Source organism: Citrus sinensis, chromosome 7, assembly GCF_022201045.2.
Source record: "Citrus sinensis cultivar Valencia sweet orange chromosome 7, DVS_A1.0, whole genome shotgun sequence".
Taxonomy (NCBI): domain Eukaryota; kingdom Viridiplantae; phylum Streptophyta; class Magnoliopsida; order Sapindales; family Rutaceae; genus Citrus; species Citrus sinensis.
Genome location: NC_068562.1, coordinates 13,136,662 through 13,161,513, shown reverse-complemented (window position 1 = coordinate 13,161,513; position 24,852 = coordinate 13,136,662). Strand labels below are relative to the sequence as shown.

The 24,852-nt window shown below is 40.9% G+C and overlaps 1 protein-coding gene across 21 annotated transcripts in view; it reads left to right on the top strand.

Annotated features, from left to right (window-relative positions):
- The window catches only part of LOC107178904 (receptor-like protein 14), a 132,503-nt gene that overhangs the window by 21,552 nt on the left and 86,099 nt on the right, over positions 1-24,852 (top strand). The window contains exons 1-4 of one of the 21 annotated variants that reach the window (XM_052444097.1): positions 11,490-11,921; positions 11,986-12,141; positions 12,243-12,323; positions 12,424-12,489. The exons of the other annotated variants lie outside the window; for them this stretch is intronic. Coding sequence (XP_052300057.1) covers positions 11,501-11,921; positions 11,986-12,141; positions 12,243-12,323; positions 12,424-12,489 — 724 coding nt within the window. The 5' untranslated portion in view covers positions 11,490-11,500. Of the gene's footprint in view, positions 1-11,489; positions 11,922-11,985; positions 12,142-12,242; positions 12,324-12,423; positions 12,490-24,852 lie in introns of those variants that run through there. 21 annotated transcript variants of the gene reach the window in all.

Below are 24,852 nucleotides of genomic sequence, written 5' to 3'. Positions count from 1 at the left end.
TTCTCGTTCGCGTGGGGCTGGAAAAGGCTGCCAGGAGTCATGTCACATTTAATTGCGGACGAGGTGATGTGGCAGAAATCTGCCCCTTTATTTGAATTTTAAACCAACGGTTACGAGGCCCTTGGGATTTGGTACTGTTAAATGCTGGCAACCTAAAAGTCCATCCCTTTTATGAAACCCAAATCCTTTCGTACAGAAAACTCATCATCCACTCCGTCTCCGTCTCTGTCTCTCCGGCAAAGAAGTTCCGGCATAAAGGCCTCCATCTCTGTCTTTCACCGACTGAAACATTACTTCAGGTACTTCTTCTATCTCCTTGGTTTCGGATAGTTGTAGATAATTTCTCTTCTCTTTTGTTCGGGTAGTAGTTGGTGGTGGTGTTGTGGTTAGCGCTTAGGGAATGTCGAAAGGTAAAGAGAAGGTCATTGAGGTTGACGACGATGAGTTGGACTTCCTGCCTAGTTTGCTCACCGACCCTGCTTTTGACCCCGGGATCCCCTTAGAGCCCATTAGATCCAGTGTTGGTCCTAGCGCTAGGAGGATGTCTCCCCAAACAACCTCCTCGAGCGGAAATAGCGATGAAGAGGGATCTTCTAGGTCGGAGAACACCTTGAGTGAGGGTCGAGGAGATGATTCTGGTGAGGTGTCCCCATCAGGAGCGTCGCGACCAGAAGAGAGGAGTACAATAGGAGGTAGAGCCCTATCGCGGGATTACGCTATTGATTATATGACGTGCACGACCACGTTTGATGAGCTCGATGACCTCCGGCTTAGGTATAGTATTCCTAGTGAAATACCTCTTAAGATCCCAGGAAAGAAGGATGCTCCTAGCCGGCCTCCTAGGGGATACGTTACCCTGTATCTGGATAGCTTTAAGTATGGGCTGAGGTGTCCCTTGCAACCTTACTTTGCCCGAATACTTAACGGGCTGAATCTATCTCCTGGTCAGTTGAACCCAAACGGATGGAGAGTACTCTCTGGTCTGTTCATATTGTGGGACAGATGTTGCCAAAGCGAGCCCACAATTGATGAGGTGAAGCATCTGTACCAGCTAAAGAGCAGCCCCAAAGATGCCGGCTGGTACTATTTCTAATCTAGTACCAAGACTAGGAAACCTATAACCGACCTCCCTACTGGTGGTGGAGGGAATTGGAAGAGAAAGTTCTTTTTTGCTGGGGGTCCTTGGGGTCAGGTTGCACAAATGGACGGGAAGGATTATCGGGTCCCCCCCCGTTTCACGGTCCCAGGTTGCCTGCTCGCTTTAGATGTCTTGTATCCATAATTGTTCTTGCTTTATTGGCTTGTCTCTAACCAAGTGTCCATTTCCAATCTGCTCGTTTGTGTTGTAGTTTCCTGGGGTGTTCATTTCCCGCTCCAACCTGGTCAGCTCAAACAGGTTGAGGCTGTGCTAGTCAATTCCTGCCCGAGCCGAGAGCTGTTAACTACTTACAACTTGCTCGAGTCTCGCTTGATACTACCTGGCCATAAGATGGAGGACGCTGTGATTGGGGCTCTGAACAGGAAACGTTCTCGACCTCAAACCACGAAGAAGGACCAGAACAAGGACGCCCCTTCTGCAAAGCGGGCCAACATCGTGCAGCAAGTCTCTCCCTTGAAGACTTTACCTCCTGCTCCTGCCCAAATTGGGGAGACTAGTGGAGCAGCCACGGATCCTGCTTCCTCTTCTCCTCCTGTCGGGCCTCGATCTCGTTTACCTGACAGCCGAGCAGAACACTTGGTCCCCTACCTCAATGAGTTATCTAAACTCGTGAGCAAAAAGGACCTGGAGGACTTTGACGGCTGCACCTTGGGTGAGCTGGTGGGGGCCATGCAGTATAGCGCTTTCCACCTCAGTTGCATGACTACCTATTTCAAGGCTAAGGTTAGCCGCTACGACCGGAAGATGAAGGAAGATATTCAATCGGCGACGACCAGAGCTGACGTGGCCGAGAAGAAAGCAAGGGAGTTGAATCTCGAGAATCTGAAGCTGATAGAGCAAGAATCACTTGCTCAAGCAAAGGCCATTACCCTCGAGGAGGAGCTTACGAAGGTCAAGGAGGATCTGGAAAGGCAGAAGGCTACGTATGAGGCCCAGCTCGAATCTCTCCGCGACTCCCACCGAGCTCAGGTCGAGAACTTGGAGAAGGAGGCCGACAATCAGTACGACCAGGGACTTCGGCATTCTTATCGTTGCATCATGGCCGTCCTCGGGAAGCAACACCCTGATCTGAAGATGGATGACCTTGCAGCTGGTGTTGCTCAACATATGGATGAGGAAGCGGCCAAGGAAGATGCTGAAGGGGTAGAGCCGATCGTGATTGAGGAGGAGAACTCTCCTCCTCGTGCAGTCCCTGCTGCCGTTGGCGAGGCGAGCACCCCCCTGGATGCTACTGGTGATACCCCCCCTGCACCTGAGGAGGTCCAGCCAACCGATGATGCTCGGCTTACTGATCCACCATCTTCTTAATATATATCTTGTACTGTAATGAACAATTTTTGTGACGATTATCTCTTCTATTAATTACTAACAATTAACAAAGATGTTTTTGATTACTTTCTTGTGTTGTAATCATGACTTATTTTCCGTTTGAGAATCTGCTCGTCTTGGCATGTGGTTTTGCCACATACCTTGGAAAATTCTTCGATGCTTGAGATTCTGCTCGCCTTCGCGCGGTCGAGCAGACCCTGGTACACTTGGCTTCTGTCTCGCCGTAAACAGACTTTGAGACTTTACGAGCCTTTGCGTGCCTTAAAAAAAATTTTTTTTTTTCGATGCTTGGGGATTCTGCTCGCCTTTGCGTGGTCGAGCAGACCCTGGCACGCTTGGCTTCTGTCTCGCCATAAACAGGCTTTGAGACTTGACGAGCCTTTACATGCCTTAGAAATTTTTTCGATGCTTGGGGATTCTGCTCGCCTTCGCGTGGTCGAGCAGACCCTGGCACGCTTGGCTTCTGTCTCGCCATAAACAGGCTTTGAGACTTGAAGAGCCTTTGCATGCCTTAGAAATTTTGTCGGTTGCAAGTGACTGAAATTCCTCGACGTTCCATTAATTGGAATATTCAACTTACATGAAATTGCTTGGTCATAAAATAAATAACGGCAAATACGAACAGAAAGAACTTGAAAATATTAATGACTCTTACTAGAAATATTTCCTGAGATGTGCTGCGTTCCATTGGCGCTTCACCTCGTGGCCATCCATGCGAACCAGCTTGTAAGCTCCCGGACCAACTAGCTGCTTGACTCTATATGGCCCTTCCCAATTCGGACCGAGCACTCCTTGAGTCGAGTCTTTGGTGTTATGATTCACTCTCCTTAACACCCAATCTCCGACCTTGAACTGTCGTATGTTCACCTTCTGGTTATAATACCGGGCAACCCTCTGCTGGTATATGACTGATCGCTCGGCTGCTTGCTCCCTCTTTTCCGTTAGCAGGTCAAGATTCAAACATATCTGCTCGTCGTTCTCCTGCTCATTAAAATGGTCTGTCCGATGTGTGGTCGTTCCTATCTCAGCTGGCACGACCGCTTCATGTCCAAAAGCCAAGGCGAACGGTGTCTCCCCAGTTGCTGTTTTGTGGGTTGTTCTGTATGCCCATAGCACACCTGACAGCTCATCAACCCATGCACCCTTTTTTGCTCCAAGCCTGGTTTTCAAAAGCCTCTTGATGGTCTTGTTGGCTGCTTCTACTTGTCCATTCGATTGCGGGTGAGCAGGCGAGCAATACTTCAGCTCTATCCCGAGGTTTTGGCAGAAATCCCTGAAGCTGTGATTATCGAACTGCCTGCCATTATCCGTTATTAGGGCATATGGGATCCCGTATCGACAGACCAGGTTTCTCCACACAAAGTCTGTCGTTTTCTTCTCTATGATTCTGCTAAGGGCTTCGACCTCTATCCACTTTGTGAAGTAATCTATAGCAATTATGGCATGCGTTGCTGCTCCTCGTCCCTTTGGCAGTGGACCAATCAGATCAATTCCCCATTGAGCAAATGGCCAAGGGGAGACCATAGAAGTGAGCTTCTCTGGTGGTTGGCTGGGGAAATTTGCAAAACTCTGGCAGCTTACACAGCTCCTGGTCTTCTCCTGTGCATCCTGGTGCATTGTCGGCCAGAAATATCCCTACCTTCAAACCTTATGGGCCAGGGATCTCCCACCAGAATGGTTCCCGCAAATTCCTTCATGTACTTCTCTCAGTACATAATCCGCGTCGTCCTCGTCCAAACATCGAAGGAACGGCAGTGTATATCCTCGCCGATACAGTATCCCATCAATCATCGTGTATCTCGAGGCCTGGGCTCTAATCTTCCGAGCTCGCAGCTTATCTGGTGGTAGTACCCCATCTCTAAGGTATGAAACTATCGGCTCCATCCACGAGCATTTTTGTTCTATTCGCAGCACCTCCAAATTCTGCTCGATGCTTGGGATGGACTTCACCTCCAGAGGGACCGACTTTGGCATCTTTGGATCTGCTACCGCTGCCATCCTGGCCAAAATATCTGCTCGACTATTCTGCTCCCTAGGGATTTGTACCACCTCCACCGCTTCGAATTTTCCCATCATCTGCCTGACTATCTTCAGGTACTGCTCCATCTTTTCCTCTCTCGGTTGGAATCTTTCACTGACATGATTCGCAACCAGCTGGGAATCAGTTCTGATTTTCACTCTATCTGCTCTCACGGCCTTAGCCAGTTCCAACCCTGCTATCAAGGCTTCATACTCTGCCTGGTTATTCGTTGCTGCGAACTCTAACTTTACAGCATAAGAGATCTCCTCCCCCTCCGGGCCTTCCAATACAATCCCTGCTCCTGATCCCTGCTCCCCTGATGACCCATCTACAGACATTTGCCATACTTGAGCTTCGCCACTGTCTGCAACTACATCTCGTTGGTCTAAACATACTTCAGGCTCTGTAAATTCTGCTACGAAATCGGCCATTGCCTGAGCCTTTATCGCTGCTCGGGGTTTGTAGTCTATGTCGAACTCGCTCAGCTCTATAGCCCACTTGACGAGCCGACCTGAAGCATCTGGCTTGTGCAGAGTTTGACGCAACGGCTGGTTTGTTATTACCGAGACTAGGAATGCTTGAAAATATGGCCTCAACTTCCGAGCAGCAACCACAAGGGCAAGTGCCCATTTCTCCAACGGTGGGTATCTGGTCTCAGCATCGAGCAGGGCCTTGCTGGTGTAATATATCGGATACTGAACTCCTTCTTCCTCCCTCACTAGAACGGAACTGGCGGTCCGATCCGATACCGCCAAATACAGATATAACTTGTCCCCATCCCTCGGTGTGGACAGCAGTGGAGCTTGCTGCAAGTATTGCTTCAAGTTCTGAAAGGCTTCCTCGCATTCTGGTGTCCATTCTGTTTTCTTTCCCCTCCTTATCACTTGAAAAAATGGCTGACACTTATCTGTAGCCCTGCATATGAATCTGCTCAACGCCGCCAACCTACCCGTGAGGCTCTGCATCTCCTTCAGGTTACGGGGAGACCTCATCTGCACAATTGCCTGGATTTTCTCGGGATTTGCTTCAATCCCCCTATGGCTCACCATGAATCCAAGGAATTTCCCTGACTCGACCCCAAAGGCACACTTCTCCGGGTTGAGCTTCATCTTATACTACCTCAAAAGCTCGAATGTCTCCTCGAGGTGTCTGACGTGTTCCTTCGGGATTTTGGACTTGGTGATCATGTCATCCACTTACACCTCCATAGTTTTCCCAATCAACGGCTTAAAGACTTTGTTCACCAGCCTCTGATAGGTGGCCCCAGCATTTTTTAGACCAAATGGCATTACCCTGTAACAGAACAAACCCTGGTTAGTGATGAAAGCCGTACTCTCCTCATCCTGCTCGTACATGGGAATCTGGTTGTATCCCGAGAACGCGTCCATGAAGCTAAGCAGACCATGTCCAGCCGTTGAATCTACTAGCTGATCGATCTTCGGTAAAGGGAAACTGTCTTTTGGGCACGCCTTATTAAGGTCCGTGAAATCCACACACATCCTCCATTTGCCATTTGCCTTCCTTACCAACACCACATTCGATATCCATTCAGGGTAATTGACTTCCCGAATGAACCCTGCTCTCAAGAGCTTCTCCACCTCGCCATTTATAACCTCATACCTCTCCTGGTTGAAGCACCTCCTCTTTTGCCTTACTACCTGAGCACCTTTCTTTACTGCCAGCTTATGACATGCCACCTCCGGGTCAATCCCTGGCATGTCTTCATGTGTCCAAGCAAACACATCTGCATGAGTCTGTAAGCATTTCACCAACTCCCGCTTTTGCTCTCCCTTAAGTCTCGACCTGATTCTGATCGTCTTTCCTGGATTCTCTGGTCCCAGGCTTACTATTTCCAGATCCTCTACAGGTTCTTGTCTGCCATTCTTGTTTTCCACTCGGGTATCGAGGGATGTTATCTGCATTGTTTCCCTTGCCGCCGAGGAGTAGCAGCTTCTTGCGATCCTCTGGTCTCCTCGTACCACTCCAACTACCCCATTCACCCGGTACTTCAGAGCCAGATAATGGTTGGACAGCACCGCTTTGCTCATCCTCAGAAATGGCCGACCTAGGATTACCTGGTAAGGACCTTCCTCATCCACTACCACAAAGTCCAGTATCATTGTCCTTTCTGTCGGGGAGCTCCCAATCGTGATAGGCAGCTCGACCACGCCCAGAGGGACCAGCCTTCCTCCTCCAAACCCCTTCAAGGAGGTATTGGTGTAATCCAACTTCAGGTCTGCTATTCCCATCTCCTCCAGGGTTGACTTAAACAACACATCAACTGAACTCCCTGTGTCAGCCAGTATCCTGTCAAACTTCTTGCTAGCGACAGTGGCCTTGATGACCAAAGCATCCTCGTGGGGGTATAGGATCCCTTCTTCATCCTCATCTGTCCACATGATTGGCACTTGCCTGACTCTTGCATGTTTGGCTGCTGGGGTGTTGAAGAATACCTCTTTGCTGGTCATGGCGTATCTAGCATAATTCTTCCTTGACCTATTGGAGTCTCCGGCCAATGTCGGACCCCCCGCTATAACCCTCACTGCGGGCTGCTCGCGTCTCAAGTTCCTGTCACTCTGCTCCCCTTCACTTGTTGAGGCTACCATTGGGATGGTCCCATCTATAAACTCGTCCAGATACCGATTTCTCACCAAATCTTCAACCTGGGTCTTAAGATCTCTACAATCTGCTGTGGTGTGGCCATGAGTGCCATGGAACTTACAATAGCGTCCCCTGTCCCTCCTGCTGGGTAGCTTAGTTATTGGAGCCGGGAGGTATAGCAACCCTCGATCCTTTATGGCCTCGTACACCTCGGCCAGGGACATCTTCAATGAAGTGTACCGCCCATAGTCCCGGTTCTGGTCAATCAGGTTCACTGCTCTTTCTCTGTTTGCTCCGTTCTGAGTTGGGTGCGGTGGCAGTACCTCTGGTCTGCTCCCTCTGCCACCGTGGGAGTGTTGATGACCACCATATGATGAACCATGCCCTCTCCAAGGCTCCCTAGCTGGGGAGCGAGGAGGCTGCGCCCTGCTGCGCTGATACTGTGGTGGCCTCTGATGAGGCTGGTAAGCAATTACCCGGCCTCCTGCTCCACTATCCGAGGCCTGGTGGTTCCTCCTCCTGATCGGCCCATTCCCCGGTAATGCTTTCTTCTCTTTCCTCCCCAACCCTTCTAACTGGTCTATCTTAATTCGTGCTGCCTTCTCCTCTTCAATCTCAATATCTCTCTTAGCCTGCTCGTATGCGGCCGCATACGTCTGGATAGCTGGGCTTCTCAAGTTGTACCACAGCCTTCCTATCTTCACTCCTTCTTTCAATCCCCTTAATGCCTGAGGGTGGTTGAAGGCTCCCAAGTCGAGGACAGCACGATGAAACCTCTTGATGAATTCCCGAAAGGTTTCTTGCTCCCCCTGTTTCATGCTTTTCAGCTCCATCATGTCATCTTCTGGTGCCATTGCCCCACTAAACTGCTCTGCGAATTCCTGGCACATCTGCTCGAAGGTTTTAATGCTGCCCCGAGGAAGTTTCTTGTACCACTCGCGTGCACGTCCCTCCAGGGATAGTGGGAACACCCTGCACCTTTGGGGCTGAGATAATCCTTGTACCCCCGTTATGTCATTGAAGCGATCTATGTGCACCAGCGGATCAGTTCGTCCCGAATATCTAAGGTCCGGGAGACGGAAATCTCTCGGAATAACTGCCCTCATGATATCTGCTGCGAGCGGTGATTCTCCGTCCAGCATTATCCTCCAACCAGGAGCTCTGCTCCTTCCTTGCATATCGTCAATTATCTGCGCTAGTCTGCGCACTTCCTCCTCCAGCTGCACTGCACGACCAGGGTCACGTGCTGCAACTTGATCCCTCTCTTGCTCTACATCATGCAAGTGTTGCCTCAACTCTGTTTCTTCTGCATTCGCCACCCCATCGTCCTCGTAAAAAATCTGTCTTGCCGGGGATTGCTCTTCGTCTCTATGGAATTCTCCCCGCAAAGGTATGTTACCTCTCTCACCACCAAGTCTCTCGGCGGTTTGACTTCTCCTTGTACCATCGGGACCTGGTGCCACTCCACCACCTCTCACCATTTCCTTCTGGGTTACCCTTCGTTCACTCCGCAACTCATGCAGGATGGTTGTCAGGGTCTCCATCTGTTTTTCCATCCGTCCCATCCGGTCGAACATGGCTTTTTCCCTGGCTTCGCTGGCTATCTCCCTCAGCGTCACGGAATCGTTCAGCCTCATATCACCCCCTTGTGCACTACTTCCTCCTGTCTCCATTACTTTTCACTTGCTTCACTCCTCTTCTTGCTATCAACAGAAGTTTTTTGCTCAGCTCCCCACAGACGGCGCCAAAATGTTGATGCGAGATTCTGGTTATGCTCGTCCTACGACCAGGATATCTGCTCGATCAACCTCACCTCGATCAGGATCTCTCCTCGTATGCTTTCTTCTCCAAGTATCCCTGCGTTCACAGAAACGAGTCAGAGCACGCCGGTTGTTTTCCCGGCGTAAACCCTCCGACGCTCAAGTCAGATGTGAAGGTTCTGGGAACGCTTGCCACAGATCTTATGGCTTTTCTGTAATCTCCGTTCTTAGAGTTCTCTTTTCTTAGTTCAAATAGCCAAAATTCTAACCCTTTTACCTTCGTTGGTTACCTTTTTATAGGCTTCCTCTGAATCCAGATCTTCCGCAGTCCACGCCCGTCATTCTCCCCACTCTCGGGTGTGGACGCCCCATTACCGCCATTGTCGGCGAATGGAGATGACCCTCGTGCCTTAACTCTCGGATACGAATGCACGTCCTGCCAACTGTCGTTGATTGCGTCTCCTCGCCTCCATGCCTAGCAGGAGTGACCTTATGCCTCTGACAGGAGTTCGGCCTCCCGAATGGCATATTCGTGGACAAGCAGAATACTCCTGCTCCTATTCCCCTGCTATTTGGCTCTTGCAGGATACACCTGCTCGCAGAACCCTGCCACCAACCACCTGCTCATCACGTCTGGTCTCCTCGATGTACTTCCCTCAAACATTAGCACTTCCTGGAACTATATTATTCATCAATTTTTTTATAATAATTTTTTTATTTTTTTATTTTTTTTTTGGTTTGAGCACTTCAAATCTCTGAATATATGTATATCACCAGTCAAAGATATTTAATTCACATTTAACTTTAGCCAAATAAAAAGCTGTTTTGCAATGGAAGTACTTCCTTCATTAAGTTCTCATTAACCTCACTACTTTGGGTTGTCGTTTTGGATGAAATGCATGGATGCAAAGCTTGCTTGGAAACTGAGAGGACTGCTCTGTTAGAAATCAAAAGCTTCTTCATATCAGCCAGTGATATTGGATACGATGACGAAGCTCTTAGTTCATGGTTTGACGATGATGAAGGAATGTCGTCTGATTGCTGTGATAATTGCGAGGGAGTGATGGATCTCTTCTCAATAAAATAACGGAATTCAACTCTTCTCAATAAATTATTTGATTATTTCAAACCCAAACGACGCTTATTTTATTAGTTGACTATCTCAATCAACTGTTGACTATCCGATCAACTGCTTCCAAACTGGCTTGTTTTCCACGGAGCATTAATGAAGCATTTTTCTTCATTGGTCCAAGCCTTATAAGTCTTCGTCAGTCATTACAATTCGATGCTTGCATAGATTTTTTGATAATTCAATGCAAATCCAAGCATACAGTTCAATAGAAACGCAATCACACCCTTAAATTATTTAAAGGGAAATTGTAAAGCCCTCCTCCTTTGGTTTAACCTGCTATCAGAAATACTAAAAGTTTGAATTTATTTATTTTTCTTCTTATGTTTTTAATTTGTATCAACCAACCACCAAAAGAACAGAAAAATTCATACAAAATTACCACTATTGCCATTTATATTTGTTTATGTATTGTCATTTCATAAGTGTAATTCTATCTTTTTAGTAGATGACTAATACGAATTGTAAACTTAAGGCGAAAAATGAATAAATGATAAACTTAGGACGGACAGTTGATAATTTTCCTTATCTGAATTCTTAATCAATTTTTGTTTTATAGCATCGGCGGTCTCCGTCAATTGGTAGAGGAAAAATAGTAGGACAGCCGCTTGTTTGTTGCTTAATTTGAAAGTCAATCAGCTTTAATTTTCCCCGTAGTTGTAAATATATGGGAAATTAGCTAAATTGAACCCGTGTACATCTGTCCCAAGTTCATATGAAATTTCTGTTTTTGTCATTTCAAGTGATTGTAATAGTAGTCGAGTTGCAGATTGAGAGCAATCAAAACTTAATTTCCTTATTAAGGTTTATCAATATATTTGATTTTAATGGCTTTGATTCAAATGCATGAACATGAAGGGTCACAAAAGCTTCAAATAACATTTATGTATTTGTCATTTTAGAGTACATCACACTTTTATGAGTAATTAAACTACTAAATTAAACTTATCAAACATCCAATCAAATTCTTTACAAAACATATTATTTAATAGATTAACTGATAATCCAATGTAAACCCAAATATACGGATAAATTATTTACACTCTTTCACACAACTTTTATTTTATTAGTTACGACTATCTCCATCAAACTGTTGGAGAAAATATAGTTTGCACTCGCTTGTTTGTTGGCTTAATTCAAGAGTCAGTGAACTTTAATTTTATTTTTCACGGAGTATTAGTGAAGTTCTTTTTCTCCTGGGTCGATGCTGCAATATATATGTAATTTCAAGCTTACAAGTCTTCACTAAAGACAAAGACTTCAAGATAGCGATGTTATAATGTATTGACAACGTTTTGTCTTTAATAACCCTCTAAAACAAAAATAAGATAATCAAGTATTTTTATTACTTGATATCTCTGAGATGTTTCATTTTCGTTAGGTGGTGGTTGGTAATCTTCACCCAATCAAATTGCAAGGTCCACGATGATAAATGTTTAGTATAAATATTGAAGTTTCCTCCTTGCAAATTTTATATTGACCAATTGAAAAGTTGCTTTGCAATGGAAAGTACTTCCTTCGTTAAGTTCTCGTTAATTTCACTAATTTGGATTATTGTTTTGATGAATGAAATGCATGGATACAAAGCATGCTTGCAAACAGAGAGGACTACTCTGTTGGAACTCAAGAGCTTCTTTATATCAATCAGTGATAGGGAATATGAAGGCTCTATTCTTACTTCATGGGTTGATGATGGAATGTCGTCTGATTGTTGTGATGATTGGGAGGGAGTTAAGTGCAACGCCACCACACGCCGGGTGATGCAACTCTCACTCAATGGGACAAGAATGTTCAACTTCTCTGATTATAACTCTTATTCTTATGGAGTTTCCCTTCTGAATATGTCACTGTTTCATTCTTTCAAAGAATTGCAGAGCCTCGACTTATCTGATAATTGGCTTAAAGGCCTCTATGAGAACAAAGGTACATGTATATGTATATATTTCTCGTGCATATTATAATATTAATACTTCATATGCATTTGCAGCTTACGATAGCAATGGGAGCTTGAAGCAGCTGAAGATCTTAAATCTTTGTGACAATTTCTTCGACGACAGCATATTACCATATTTGAATACGCTAACTTCACTTACCACTTTGAATCTTTATTACAATTGCATTGAAGGTTCCAGAATCAAGCAAGGTATATACATTTCATGCCAGCAGAAATGCATGTTAGGCTCGTTAATCTCTTAAAATATATACGTAAATTGTCTTGATCAAAATTTAATGTTTTCTGAGCAGGATTAGCAAATTTGAGACACATGGAAGCGTTGTTTCTAGGCGGGAACCTCAATCTAACAAGTGGCTTTTTAACAAGGCTAGGTAAGCTACTGGGATAATTACCAAACAACCACACTGATCACGGCCTTACTACAATAATTTTGAAGTAATATTTATTTATTTATTTATTTTATTGATGTAGGATTGGCAAATTTGACAAACTTGAAAACATTACATCTTGGTAGTTGTGGAATAACTACACTTCAAGGTATACCACAACAATCATCACTTCCTATTAATTTCCCAGTTTTTTTTTTTTTTGGTGGTAACATTATGGCCTTTCATTTTTCAATCTGCTGTTTGAGTATATCAACTTAGTTGAATCTCTTTATTATAATTTTTAAATCTAATTTTGAGTTCCCATTCTTCATTCTTTTGATTCTAATGCCTAATTGACTAAGGATGCGTTTGGGATTGAGGTGCTGTAGCTTTTAAGCTATAGCTGCTGTGGAAAAAAAGCTGTAAGTATTAAATAAAAATTAGTAATATATAGTAAATATAAATTTTAAATAATAATTTTGATGAAATTATTAAAGATATAATAGATTTTCCATTATACAGGTAAAAAATCATATCAACATAATTTAAAAGCTGCAGTAGTTAGTGTTTACCAAACACTTTAGTGCTGTAGCTTAAAAGCTACAGCTGCCCAACCTCAATCCCAAACGCACCCTAATTCCAACTAGATCAAATTTGAATTAGAAGCACTGCTTTCTATACAAAGTTTAGTAATTGACATACTCTATCACCATTTTCCGACATAACCCGCTCATTTCTTTCACTCTCTCTTAATTCTGAATCTTTTTAATAACAAAATCAACAATGATATTTATTTTTATTTCAATATTTATAGTTCTGAATAAAAAAATATTTTTTTATCATATGTTCATTAATTCTTGATGCAGCCTGCAGGATTAGATAAATTCAAAAGCTTGGAAGCATAAAATTTGAGTAATAGTAATATAAAAAATTCTCTAGAAACCCAAATTAAACAATTTACACTGTGTTTTTATGTTGAAGGATGATAAACAAGAACCCATTATTGTTTTCTAATCGTTGTTTTCACCCCAAAAAATGAAAATAAAAATGCTATTTTTAAATTTATTTTTAAAATTTATAAATGTGTTCGGTATCATTTTCAAAAATAATCTCAAAAATGAGAAAAAGAAAAATGTGTTTGGTAAGAATATTTTAAAGAATTATTATTGGAATAATTTCCATAAAACTTAAGATTAAGCAATGGATATTGATTATTTTAATTTTAAGAATAAATTAGGTGACCTTGCTATTTTTTTGTTCAAAGAAAATGATAAATTCTACATATTTGATTTAGTAAATATATAAAAACATAAATAGTATAATGTATACGAAAAGAAAAGATTATTGTGAGGGAAATTGATTTTTTGGGAATAATAATAATAATAATAATAATATAAATGGTCAATTACCTTTGGATGACACGTATTTTAACAAATTTTAAGAAGATGACATATTTTTTAAAAATATTTGAGCGTGCAATATTCTGTTAACTTTTGTTGTTAATTTTAATAAGAATAATAAATTAGTTACAAAATGACGTTTCTACCCTACAATTAACTATAAAAAACGCCATTCTTACTCCTACAATTAGTTACAAAATAACATTTTTGCCCCCACAACTAGTTACAAAATGATGTTTCTACCCCTACTCACTCATTTTTAATTTTTTAAATAGAAAAATATATAAAAAAAAATTAAATCTAAGTCTAATTAACAAGGTTTTTTTGGTTAAATTAAACAATTTTTTTTTTAAAAAAAAATTCTTGTTGAATGCCAGGCAACTAAAATATTACGAGTTTCTCTCTACATTATCCAACAAATTTAGAGATTAGAGAATCAATATCCAACAAAAAGATGAGGTCAACAAACTCTTCCGCAGAAAATCATAATTTTAAACAACAAGAATTGCTGGAACGCTTTTTGAATTGATTATGATGAGCAAGAATTATTGAGCGCTTTTTTATTTTTATTATTATTTTTGTTAGATTAATTGAAACGCTTTTGCAATCAACATCATATTATATGAGAAATAAATTCATATCATTCTATTATTATTTATGTTGACCAAAATACTTAGACAATTTAATTTCATGTCGGTTTTATAAGTCTTATATTGGTTTTATGATTGAATGCGCTATAATTGGTTTTCGTTTTATGAAATTTGAGCTTTTTATTTTCAGGTTTAGGAATATGTAATTTGAAGAATCTTTTTGAGTTGGATCTAAGCTCAAATAACTTTGAGGGTCAGCTCCCTCAATGTCTTATCAACTTGACTCATCTCAAAGTTCTTGATATTTCTTCCAATCGGTTAAGTGGAAACTTACCTTCTATAGTAGCCAACCTCACATCACTTGAATATTTGGATCTCTCTTTCATCGATTTCCAAGGAACATTCTCAATAAATTCATTGGCTAATCATTCAAAGCTTGAGGTCTTGCTACTCTCGCCACAAAACGATATGTTGCAAGTGAAAACCGAAAACTGGCTCCCCACATATCCTCTCAAGGTTCTCCAATTACCTCACTGCCGCTTAAATGTCAATCCCAGTTTTCTTTTACACCAATCCAACTTAAAATTCCTTGATCTCTCTCACAATCAATTGGTTGGCAATTTTCCAACTTGGTTGTTGCAAAACAACACAGGATTAGAAGTTCTGTTTCTGTGGAATAACTCATTCTCAGGAATTCTTCCACGACTTCCCAATGCCAAATACGATAAGCTTCGTCATCTAGATATTTCCAGTAACAATTTCTCTGGTAAGCTACCAGAGAATTTGGGTATTATCTTTCAGAAATTGATATATTTGGATATGTCAAAAAATAATTTTGAAGGTAATATTCCTTATTCAGTTGGTGAGATGAAAGAGCTAACTATTTTGGATTTGTCTAGAAATAATTTTACGGGAAAATTACCTCGACCTATAGTCTCTAGTTGCCTCTCCTTAGATTGGTTGGACCTATCAAATAACAATTTCTATGGCCAACTTTTTCCCAATTATATGAACTTGACTGATTTGGGTTCGTTATATTTGGACAACAATCATTTCAGTGGGAAGATGACAGATGGTTTGTTGAGCTCCACTTTGCTAAGAGTATTAAATGTATCCAACAACATGTTATCCGGCGATATTCCCCACTGGATTGGGAACTTCTCAGTCCTTTCGGTTCTTTTAATGTCAGAAAACTATTTGCAAGGTAATATTCCGGTCCAGCTCAACAATCTTAAAAGTCTTGAGTTTATAGACCTCTCCGAAAATAGTTTGATATCTCTCTCCAATCTTTCATTCGTGAAGCACATTTATCTGCAAAACAATGCAATTAAGGGGTTAATTCCAATTGCATTGCTTAGAAGCTCTACATTATTGACCCTCGATTTGAGGGACAATAAACTTTTTGGTAGGATTCCTCATCAGATCAATGAGCGTTCGAATTTGCATGTTCTTCTTTTGAGAGGGAACTATCTACAAGGACGTATTCCTAATCAATTGTGCCAATTAAGGAAATTAAGTATCATGGATCTTTCACGTAACAGACTTAATGGGCCGATACCTTCATGTTTGGGTAACGTGCCATTCTGGAGAGAAGCGACTGATGATGATTCGTCAGAATTTTTTTATGCAAATAATGTTGATTCCCCTGTTGCCTACTACAATTCCTCTCTTGAGCTGCAACTGCCAGTTGAACTACATTTTAGACAAGATCAACAAGTAGGTGCAAAATTTGTGACAAAGAATAGATATGAATTTTTCATCGGTAGCAACCTCAACTACATGGCTGGACTAGATTTGTCAGGCAATGAGTTCAGTGGAGAAATTCCATGGAAAATTGGGCAACTTCAAAATATTCGTGCACTTAATCTGTCCAATAATTTACTATCAGGTGCTATACCAGAGAGCTTCTCCAATCTAAAAATGATAGAGAGCCTTGACCTTTCCCGCAACAAATTAAGTAGCCAAATTCCTCCTCAACTAACTGAGCTCAACTTTTTATCAAACTTCAATGTGTCATACAACAATTTGTCCGGCCCAATCCCAGACAAAGAGCAGTTTGCCACCTTTGATGACTGCAGTTATAAAGGTAATTCGGCTCTTTGTGGCTCAATGATAAAGAGGAAATGCAGCAGTGCTTTGACACCACCAGCGACACCTACAGGAGGAGGAGAAGATGAAAGCGATTCTGTGATTGACATGGTGGCATTAAGATGGAGTTTTGGAGCATCCTATGCATCGGTGAGTTTGGGTTTATTTGCAGCACTTTGGATAAACTCGTACTGGCGCAAACTGTGGTTCTATTTCGTTGATAGATGTATTGACACATGCTATTATTGGCTTTTCAAATATGTTTGTGCTTACTAGCACATACGGTTCGGCCGTGTATAACTTATCGTGCTGTATTATGTATCCGTTGGCTTTTCTCCAAACAGCTATGTATCCATGTTTGTGTTTGTTCAAATTCTCAATTTGACTTTACAATGAAGCTAAGTAGTATCTGTCTTGCCAGCTCTGACTTCTCGGCCTCTGTACTGCTCTTTCTTGAGGTATTATCTTCGCCTTGGATACTGGACATTTTGTCAAGTTTATCATCTTCTGCCTCACTTGTGTCATTTGAAGAGTTCGACTCATTTGAAACATTTGAATCTGCATATCCAGGATTTATTTGCCAACCTCTCACTGGCACAAACTCAGGTGCATGCGGGTTCATGATTCTTGAAGGCCCCAACAGGTTTCTTTCCATAATGGAAGAGTGGTATTTTGGAAATCCATATTTCATCATGTAAGAGTAATTATTTCTATAATAGAGAGGCGACCTTGGCCTACAAGGAACTCTAGCAGCAGCCGAAGGTACAGCAGGTTCAGCAAGCATACCTTGACTAGTTCGCGCATCATAAATACTCGTGGCTGCTACAGAGTTCAGCAGATGAGTCATGGAGTTGAATGGTTCAGCTGCAGCAGAAAGCTTACTCCCATTTGTTTCCATGGGCTTTTCCTCATTAGAAGAAGAAGGAACTTCCTCGGTATCTGCAGCAGTAGTTTCAGATTGAGTTGCACTTCCATGAGTTTCTTGAGAACGACCATCAACTGGCACATCTTCAACTGGAGAGAAATGGTTATTCAACTCCGCCTTTGATGTCTCAGGAGCATTACCGCACATCTGTGTTTCAGTTTTTTATTCAATTTCTTCATCAGGTTTCTCTGGTAATGGCCTTAGAACCGTACCTGGTGGTGCCACAGCTACTTCTTTGTAAGACAGCGACTTGGAAGTCATGGCAGTAAGGTTTGGTAGACTTGCATAAACTTTGGAGACGGAAGCTTTTGCCTGCAGTTTAATTGAATCCTTCATGCCTGTTAACTCAGTGGTGGTGGTCCTTGAAGCTTTTTCCCGTGCTGGAGATAAAATTTCCCGTCTATTGCCCTTTTCTCTAAGATTTGAATGTTCACAACCATTGACATTTAGCTTTGTAAGAAAAGGTCGCCTCCGGCTGAGCTTCCGAACAGCAGCATTTCCTGACCTACCTTTTGGATTGGCTTCTTGCCACCCCTCATCTGAATTTGTTTCATAGACAAACTCACCTGAAATTGCCGGTCCATATCTAGTAATATTATCATTCTCTTCTGGCTCTTCAGGTTGAACACTGTCTTCCATTACTTCCTCGGTCTTGCTTTCCACTATAGTCATACTTTTTTTCAATCCATCATGGGGCAGTGCATCTTCCACCATCATATCATGATGTGCTCCATGAATCTTTTCCCTAATCTGCATTACCTAAAATAAATAAATAAACAAAAATAAACAAAAGCTTTTTAACTTGTATGCATATAAAATGTCAAAAATTGAGCACATAGAAATATTTCATTTTAAGTTACAATCATAACATGAGGCAGAATTCAGTGGAACATAAATGGGAATTTGATATGCACATGCCTGAAATGTTGAAAAAAACACTCAGTGAGAAATTATGCTAATATATATTATGTTAAACTAACGAAATTCTTCGGCCTTTTGAATCATGGAATTCTCAAAAAAAATAATCAAAGCGAAATACTTTATTAGTGTCTTAAATTGTCAACCATGTAATACTTCAAATTAGCACACAATAATCCTGTCTATCTAATGTGGAGTATTATTTGGTTCTCTAAGGCCTACAAGATGGGGGAAAAAAAAGGGAAAAACTCCAACTGCCAAATCGAAAAATGTTTTTCTAGAATCAATAATAACAACCATTAAATAAGAGTAGAATGGAAGAACTCCATCTACTAGCCAAAATGATAGATCTGTCATATCCATCCATTGCACTTCAAATTAACGGTTTCTTCCCACTCTGTTCAAGATTACGGGGGAAAACAAAAACATCACTCGTTCTGCTCATCATCTCTGAATTTCCAAAGAACTAGCTGCTTGACCAAGCAACCCTTCATCATTGGCTACTAACTATCAGCTGGCCCAATCTATGGCCATCAATAGATCAGAACCTTCTAAAGTTTCAATCATGTCTGCGATCTGTATAAGCATGTTAGATAAGTGTGATTCTATGCCAGAAATGGATGTTTATAATTGGTGCCTTCAGAGTTCACTCAGAAAAGTAGAACTATTATCCTGCAATAGTTAGTTGCATTTGCATGGACAACAAGTTTACTCGTGTAATCAGCAAATCCAAAACTATATGCAGCCAGCAGAGTGTACCCTAAAATACCAAATCCTAACTACAATTAGTTTAAGAATCCATTCAGATGACATCACAAGGAAAAAGGAACAGAGAACAGCAGCATGCTTAATGCTTCATTTCACATAGCTTTTCAAATAGATCTTATTTGAGTAGAGTTTTGCTAGTAAAGATTTTATAAGTAAAGTTTTTACTCAAAAAATTTGTGTTGTTTGGTTGTCAATAAGGGCTTTTATTAAAAATTATAAAATTACTTTAATAAGCAAATTTTTAAAGTTATGTTTTGAAAAGAATAAAATAAGATTGTCAAATAAGTAGAGAATATTTTAGATATTTTAATATTAAAAAAAAACTTTTTAACCTCTACTCTCAAAAGCACAAAATTTGAGGTTTTGGTAGTAGAGGCAAAATAGCTTATTTCATTTTCAAGAGCTCTACTAAAAAAAAATTAAACAACAAAAAAATTTTTGATAAGAGCTTATAGGATTAAATAAAAATTTATGATCATTAGATAAATCATACCAAACATGCACTAAATATGTACTATCTTTGCACGTCGTTGTTTCCTATGTGCTTCGCTTCTTTTAGAATCTTGACCAGGACTTATGTAATCCAGGAGATCTGATACACTGCAAAAAGCGATCATTATAGATCTTGGTGCCACAAGAAATAATCAACAATTTAGAAACAAGTAATGTGGGAATACCCTATTAATACCTAAGGTGACCTTTACTCACAATGGACGCATCTGGCTTTGGAGTTCCATTCCGTGCCGCTTCTTGCTGCTCTAGAGCTTTTGATTCAAAATACTCCAGCCATGCAGCAGCATCCTGTAAAACGAAAAAAAAAACAACAAAATAAAAAAAATCTCTTCCCATCAATAATATGGAACTTGAGAAATTCTCTCATGACAGTTAAGATTAGAGGTGGCAAAAGGGATTATGACACGATTACACAACATAATATGACATATGACCCCTATTTTTGTTGACAAATATTGACACGATCAATAAATGAATTGACACGACATGATAAATAACCATGTCATATATGTTTTGGTCCATCTCAACATGATTATACATTTATAACACAAATATCAATTATTATGTGTTAATATTATTGGAAAAAAAAACTAAAATATATACTAAACACTAAATTAACGACTCATGTCATACTCATATTATGTTATAAACTTATTCATGTCATACTTATGTCATTTTAACTTATTTATAACTTATTTTTTTGACACATTTGTTATTTTTAAATTAATTTTTAATTTGTTTGTATTCAATACTAAACAAGTCAACACTATTAATAAACAGGTCATATCTGTATTTTGATATTTCGATACGATTAATGAATGGGTCATATCCATATTTGACACCAAAATAGGCCGCCGATACAATTTGTTTTATATCATAATATCACCTGTAAAAGATTGACAAGAGAAAAGCCAACTAGCCAAATTGCACAACAGAACCAATTAAAATATGACTACATGTAGTCACCTGAGTACGCAGATCTTCTAGTCCAAGCTTTGCTTGGAGAATCTTCAGTGTAGTTTGCTCATGTTGCACACTTAGTGAATATGCCTCCATCAAAGAAAGAGCTATGGCTATGGCATGATAACTTGCAGCTGTCTGTCACGTGAAGAAATCAAAAAAATGCTGAGTTTACAGAAAGATTTATAAGTCTAAAGAGTGTGTATACATGCGTAAATAGAGAGAGAAAAACCTGTATATGGTCATCTCCTAATAGTCTTTGGTTGCATTTAAGGGCCTCATACAAATATCTAAGAGAAAGATGAACATTTCCCATGCCCTCTTCCATTATAGCCACATTTATGTATGTTGCAGCTGTTTTTGGATGTGAAAGTCCACAAGTAAAATGCAAAAGGAATAAGGCATGATTTACATATCTGCCAATAGTGTGGTATGATCAGGAGCTAGAGCCAATAAAAGACAAATAAAAGCTAAAGTAGGTAGATAAAAACTGCATTAGTTCGAAGCAGACTCAATACAAAGGTATACAAAGGTCACATATGAATAAATAAACCTTAATCAGTTAGAGAATGAAAATCACAAAGTTGCTCCGGTAAATCAAGTAGATCTACTTACTTAAGAGCCAATTCAATGTGTTGAAGGCGATAATAGAAAACTGAAAGATCCCCATGATAAACTAAGAGAATTTTGAGCAAAAGTTGTTTTTCTCTTGGAGGAGAATTCCCATTATATACTATGAATACAAGCTTATGTTTAGCCCTAAACATAGCTAAACTACCATATACAGAACTATCTAAATTAGCCTACAGCTAGTATATCCTAAATAAGGAAAACATAAAAGATTTACAATCATAAAGATAATTGTTACAGCTGTACAGGCATAGAATCTGCTAATTCCTTTGACATCCCCCCTCAAATTGATGCTGGTAAATCTACAAGCATCAATTTGCTAACAAGAAAGTTATGTCGCTGACGTGTCATGGATTTGGTGAAGATATCCGCAATATGTAGAGTAGTGGAGATATGCGGGAGGGTGATAACTTGGCGGTCATAGGCCTCTCGAATAGAGTGGCAGTCAACCTCTATGTGTTTCGTGCGCTCGTGGTAGACAGGGTTGGCTGCAATTTGGATGGCGCTAGTGTTGTCAGCATGTAGGGGAGTAGGTTGATGTTATGAGAAACCAAGCTCTGTTAAGAGACCACGCAACCAAATGATCTCGGAGCAGGCTGCAGACATGGCCCGATATTCTGCCTCAGTGGATGATTTGGAGATTGAGTCTTGCTTTTTGCATTTCCAAGAGATAAGGGCATCACCAAGAAACATGCACCATCCCATAGTAGATTTTCTCGTGTCCGGGCAGCCAGCCCAATCTGCTTCACTGTAGGCTTGTAGTTGGGGTGAAGAACCAGTAGGGAAGAATAAACCGCTGCTAGGAGTGCCAAGAATATATCTAATGATGCGGCGGACTGCGGATAGGTGGAGATGTCGAGGGGCTTGCATGAACTTGCTGACGGTGTGGACAGCATAAGAGATGTCTGGGCGGTGATAGTTAGATAGATAAGACTACCAACCAGCTTCCGATATAAAGTAGGATCTTGAAGTAGTTCCCCTTCGTCTCGTCGATATTTCACATTAAGTTCCGTTGGGGTGTCAACAGAATTTGTGTCCATAAGTCCAGCTAATTGAATTAAACCCTGAATATACTTGTGCTGATTCAAGAAGATACCTTGAGTCCGATGATGCACCTCTAACCCCAAAAAATAGGTGAGTTGACCGAGGTCTTTCATGTGAAAAGTTGAGTGCAACAAATTCTGAAGTTTAGAAATTGCCTCCATATCAGAACCAGTGATAACGATGTCGTCCACATAAACAAGGAGAACAACGATGCCCTTAGATGTCTGTTGGAAAAAAAAAGGAGGAGTCATACTAACTTTGAGTGAATGAAAAACCGAAAAGAGTTGATCGAAACTTCTCAAACCATACTCGCGGTGCCTGCTTCAACCCATACAAAGAACATTTTAGTTTGCAAACATCATTAGGTGAGGAAGTAGTCATAACGTAGGGAAGTTTCATGTAAATTTCCTCCTTGAGATCACCATGTAGGAAAGCGTTCTTTACATCCATTTGATGTAAAGACCATGATTGTGATGCAGCAAGAGCTAATATTGTTCGAACAGTGGTCATTTTGGCTACCGGTGCGAAGGTCTCATCGTAGTCTAGGCCATATTCTTGCTTGTTGCCAAGAACCACCAACCGAGCCTTGTAACGATCTATGGATCCATTAGAACGCAGCTTGATAGAAAACACTAATTTACTACTAAGGGGTTTCACAAATGGAGGACATGAAACAATATCCCAAGTCTAGTTTTCCTCAAGTGCAAGAAGTTCTGATTCAACAGCTTTTCGCCAACATTCATGCTCCATTGCCTGTTTATATGATGAAGGAATATGAATAGAAGACAAAGTGGCTGTCAAAGATAATGGATAGGTGAAACCATACCTATCCGGTGGTCTATGAACCCGAGTATTGTGTCTGAGAGGTTCAGGTGCAGTTGCTGGAACTGGATCAGCATTTAGGGAAGTTGCTGGAGGGGGCCTGAGAGGTACTGAATTCTTGCGTCGCTGATAGACTATGAGAGGTTTAGAAGGTACAGAATCTGCAGAAGGGTTAGTAAACTTTGGCAAAACAGAAAATGAAGGGGAAAAATCGTCCTGATGTGCGAAAAAGAAATACTGATTTAAAAAAAAAATCACATTTCGAGAAACCCTTATACGACGCAAATTTGGATCATAGCAAAGAAAACCTTTTTGGTGCATAGAATATCCTAGAAAAGCACATTTCACAGCTTGGGTTGTGAGTTTTGTGCGTTCATGTGGAGGAAGATGAACATAGCACACACAACCGAAGGTACGGAGATGGGAGTAATTTGGTGTATAGCCAAATAATCGAAAGAAAGCGGAGACATGGTTCAAGGAAGGAGAGGGCAATCTGTTGATGAGATAGACAGCAATGGAGAGAGCTTCACACCAAAAACGAGAGGGTACAAATGACTCTAATAGAAGAGTGCGAACAACATCGAGAAGGTGACGGTTCTTTCTTTCAGCCACCCCATTTTGTTGGGGGGTTGAAGGACAAGATCTTTGAGAAATTATACCATTGGTGTGCAAAAATTCTTGAAATAAATGAGACATATACTCACCCCCATTATCAGAGCGAAGAATTTTGATATTAGTTGAAAATTGGGTCTGAATATGCGCATGAAAAAGCTTGAAAACAGAGAACCCTTCATCTTTAGAATGTAGAAAATAAATCCATGTGAAGCAACTATAGTCATCAATAAAAGTGACAAAGTACTTGTAATTAGCATGAGATGTAACGGGCGTCATACCCCACACATCACTATGTATCAAATCAAAAGGCTGGACAACATTTGGTGTGTGATCTTTTATTCCCAAGTAAACCAGAATTTAGCAAAGCATGAAGTACATTAGAGTTTGGGTGTCCTAGACGCTTATGCCATGCTCGATAATTAACATTAGTAAAATTACAAGTGATGATGGGCAAAGAGAAACATGGAGACTCAGCAAATTGGAGAGGGAAAAGACGTCCTATTTTAGGCCCCCTGGCAATCATCTTCCCTGACTGCTGATCCTGCACAACACAACCAGATTTAGAGAATTCTACTTTACAATTATTGTCAACTAACTGACCGACTGAAACAAGATTAGTGGTAAGACCAGGAGAGACAAAGACATTGGTTATAGAAGAAGAAACATCACTAGTGGCTGTGATAGGTAAAGAGTTGCCATCAGCTGTATGAATTTTTAGATTTCCAGGGTATTTACTTACATTGGTGAGGAATTTATCATTGTTTGTCATGTGATGGGAAGCCCCAGAATCAAAGTACCAAGGAGATGTAGTGGGTGATTTACCTGAGAGTCCTAATGAGGAGAATGCAGTAATAATCATTTGTTGAATCATTTCTGGGGTCACAGACTGAACAGGAGCAGGAGCATTTTGTGTCAAATGTGCTGTATCGACAGAACTACCAGCACTAAAAGAACCAACTGCGGTAGCATATGCTGTTTCAGATTTCTTGGGGGGTCGAGTAGGGCATTCCTTGATGATATGGTCATCCTTTTTACAATAGTTGCAGAATTTTTTTGAACAATTTGAAGCGTAATGTCCAAATCCTTTGCAACAAAAACATTGAACTGTACTTATGTCCCTACCTTTTGGCTTGCCTTGAGCTGCATAAGCTATAAGAACAGAAGTGGATTTTTGTTGTTCCATGGTGTTTTGAGTAAGAAGTCGTTGCTCCTCACGAAATAAGTCATTGAGGCATGTATCCAAGGAAGGGACAGATTCT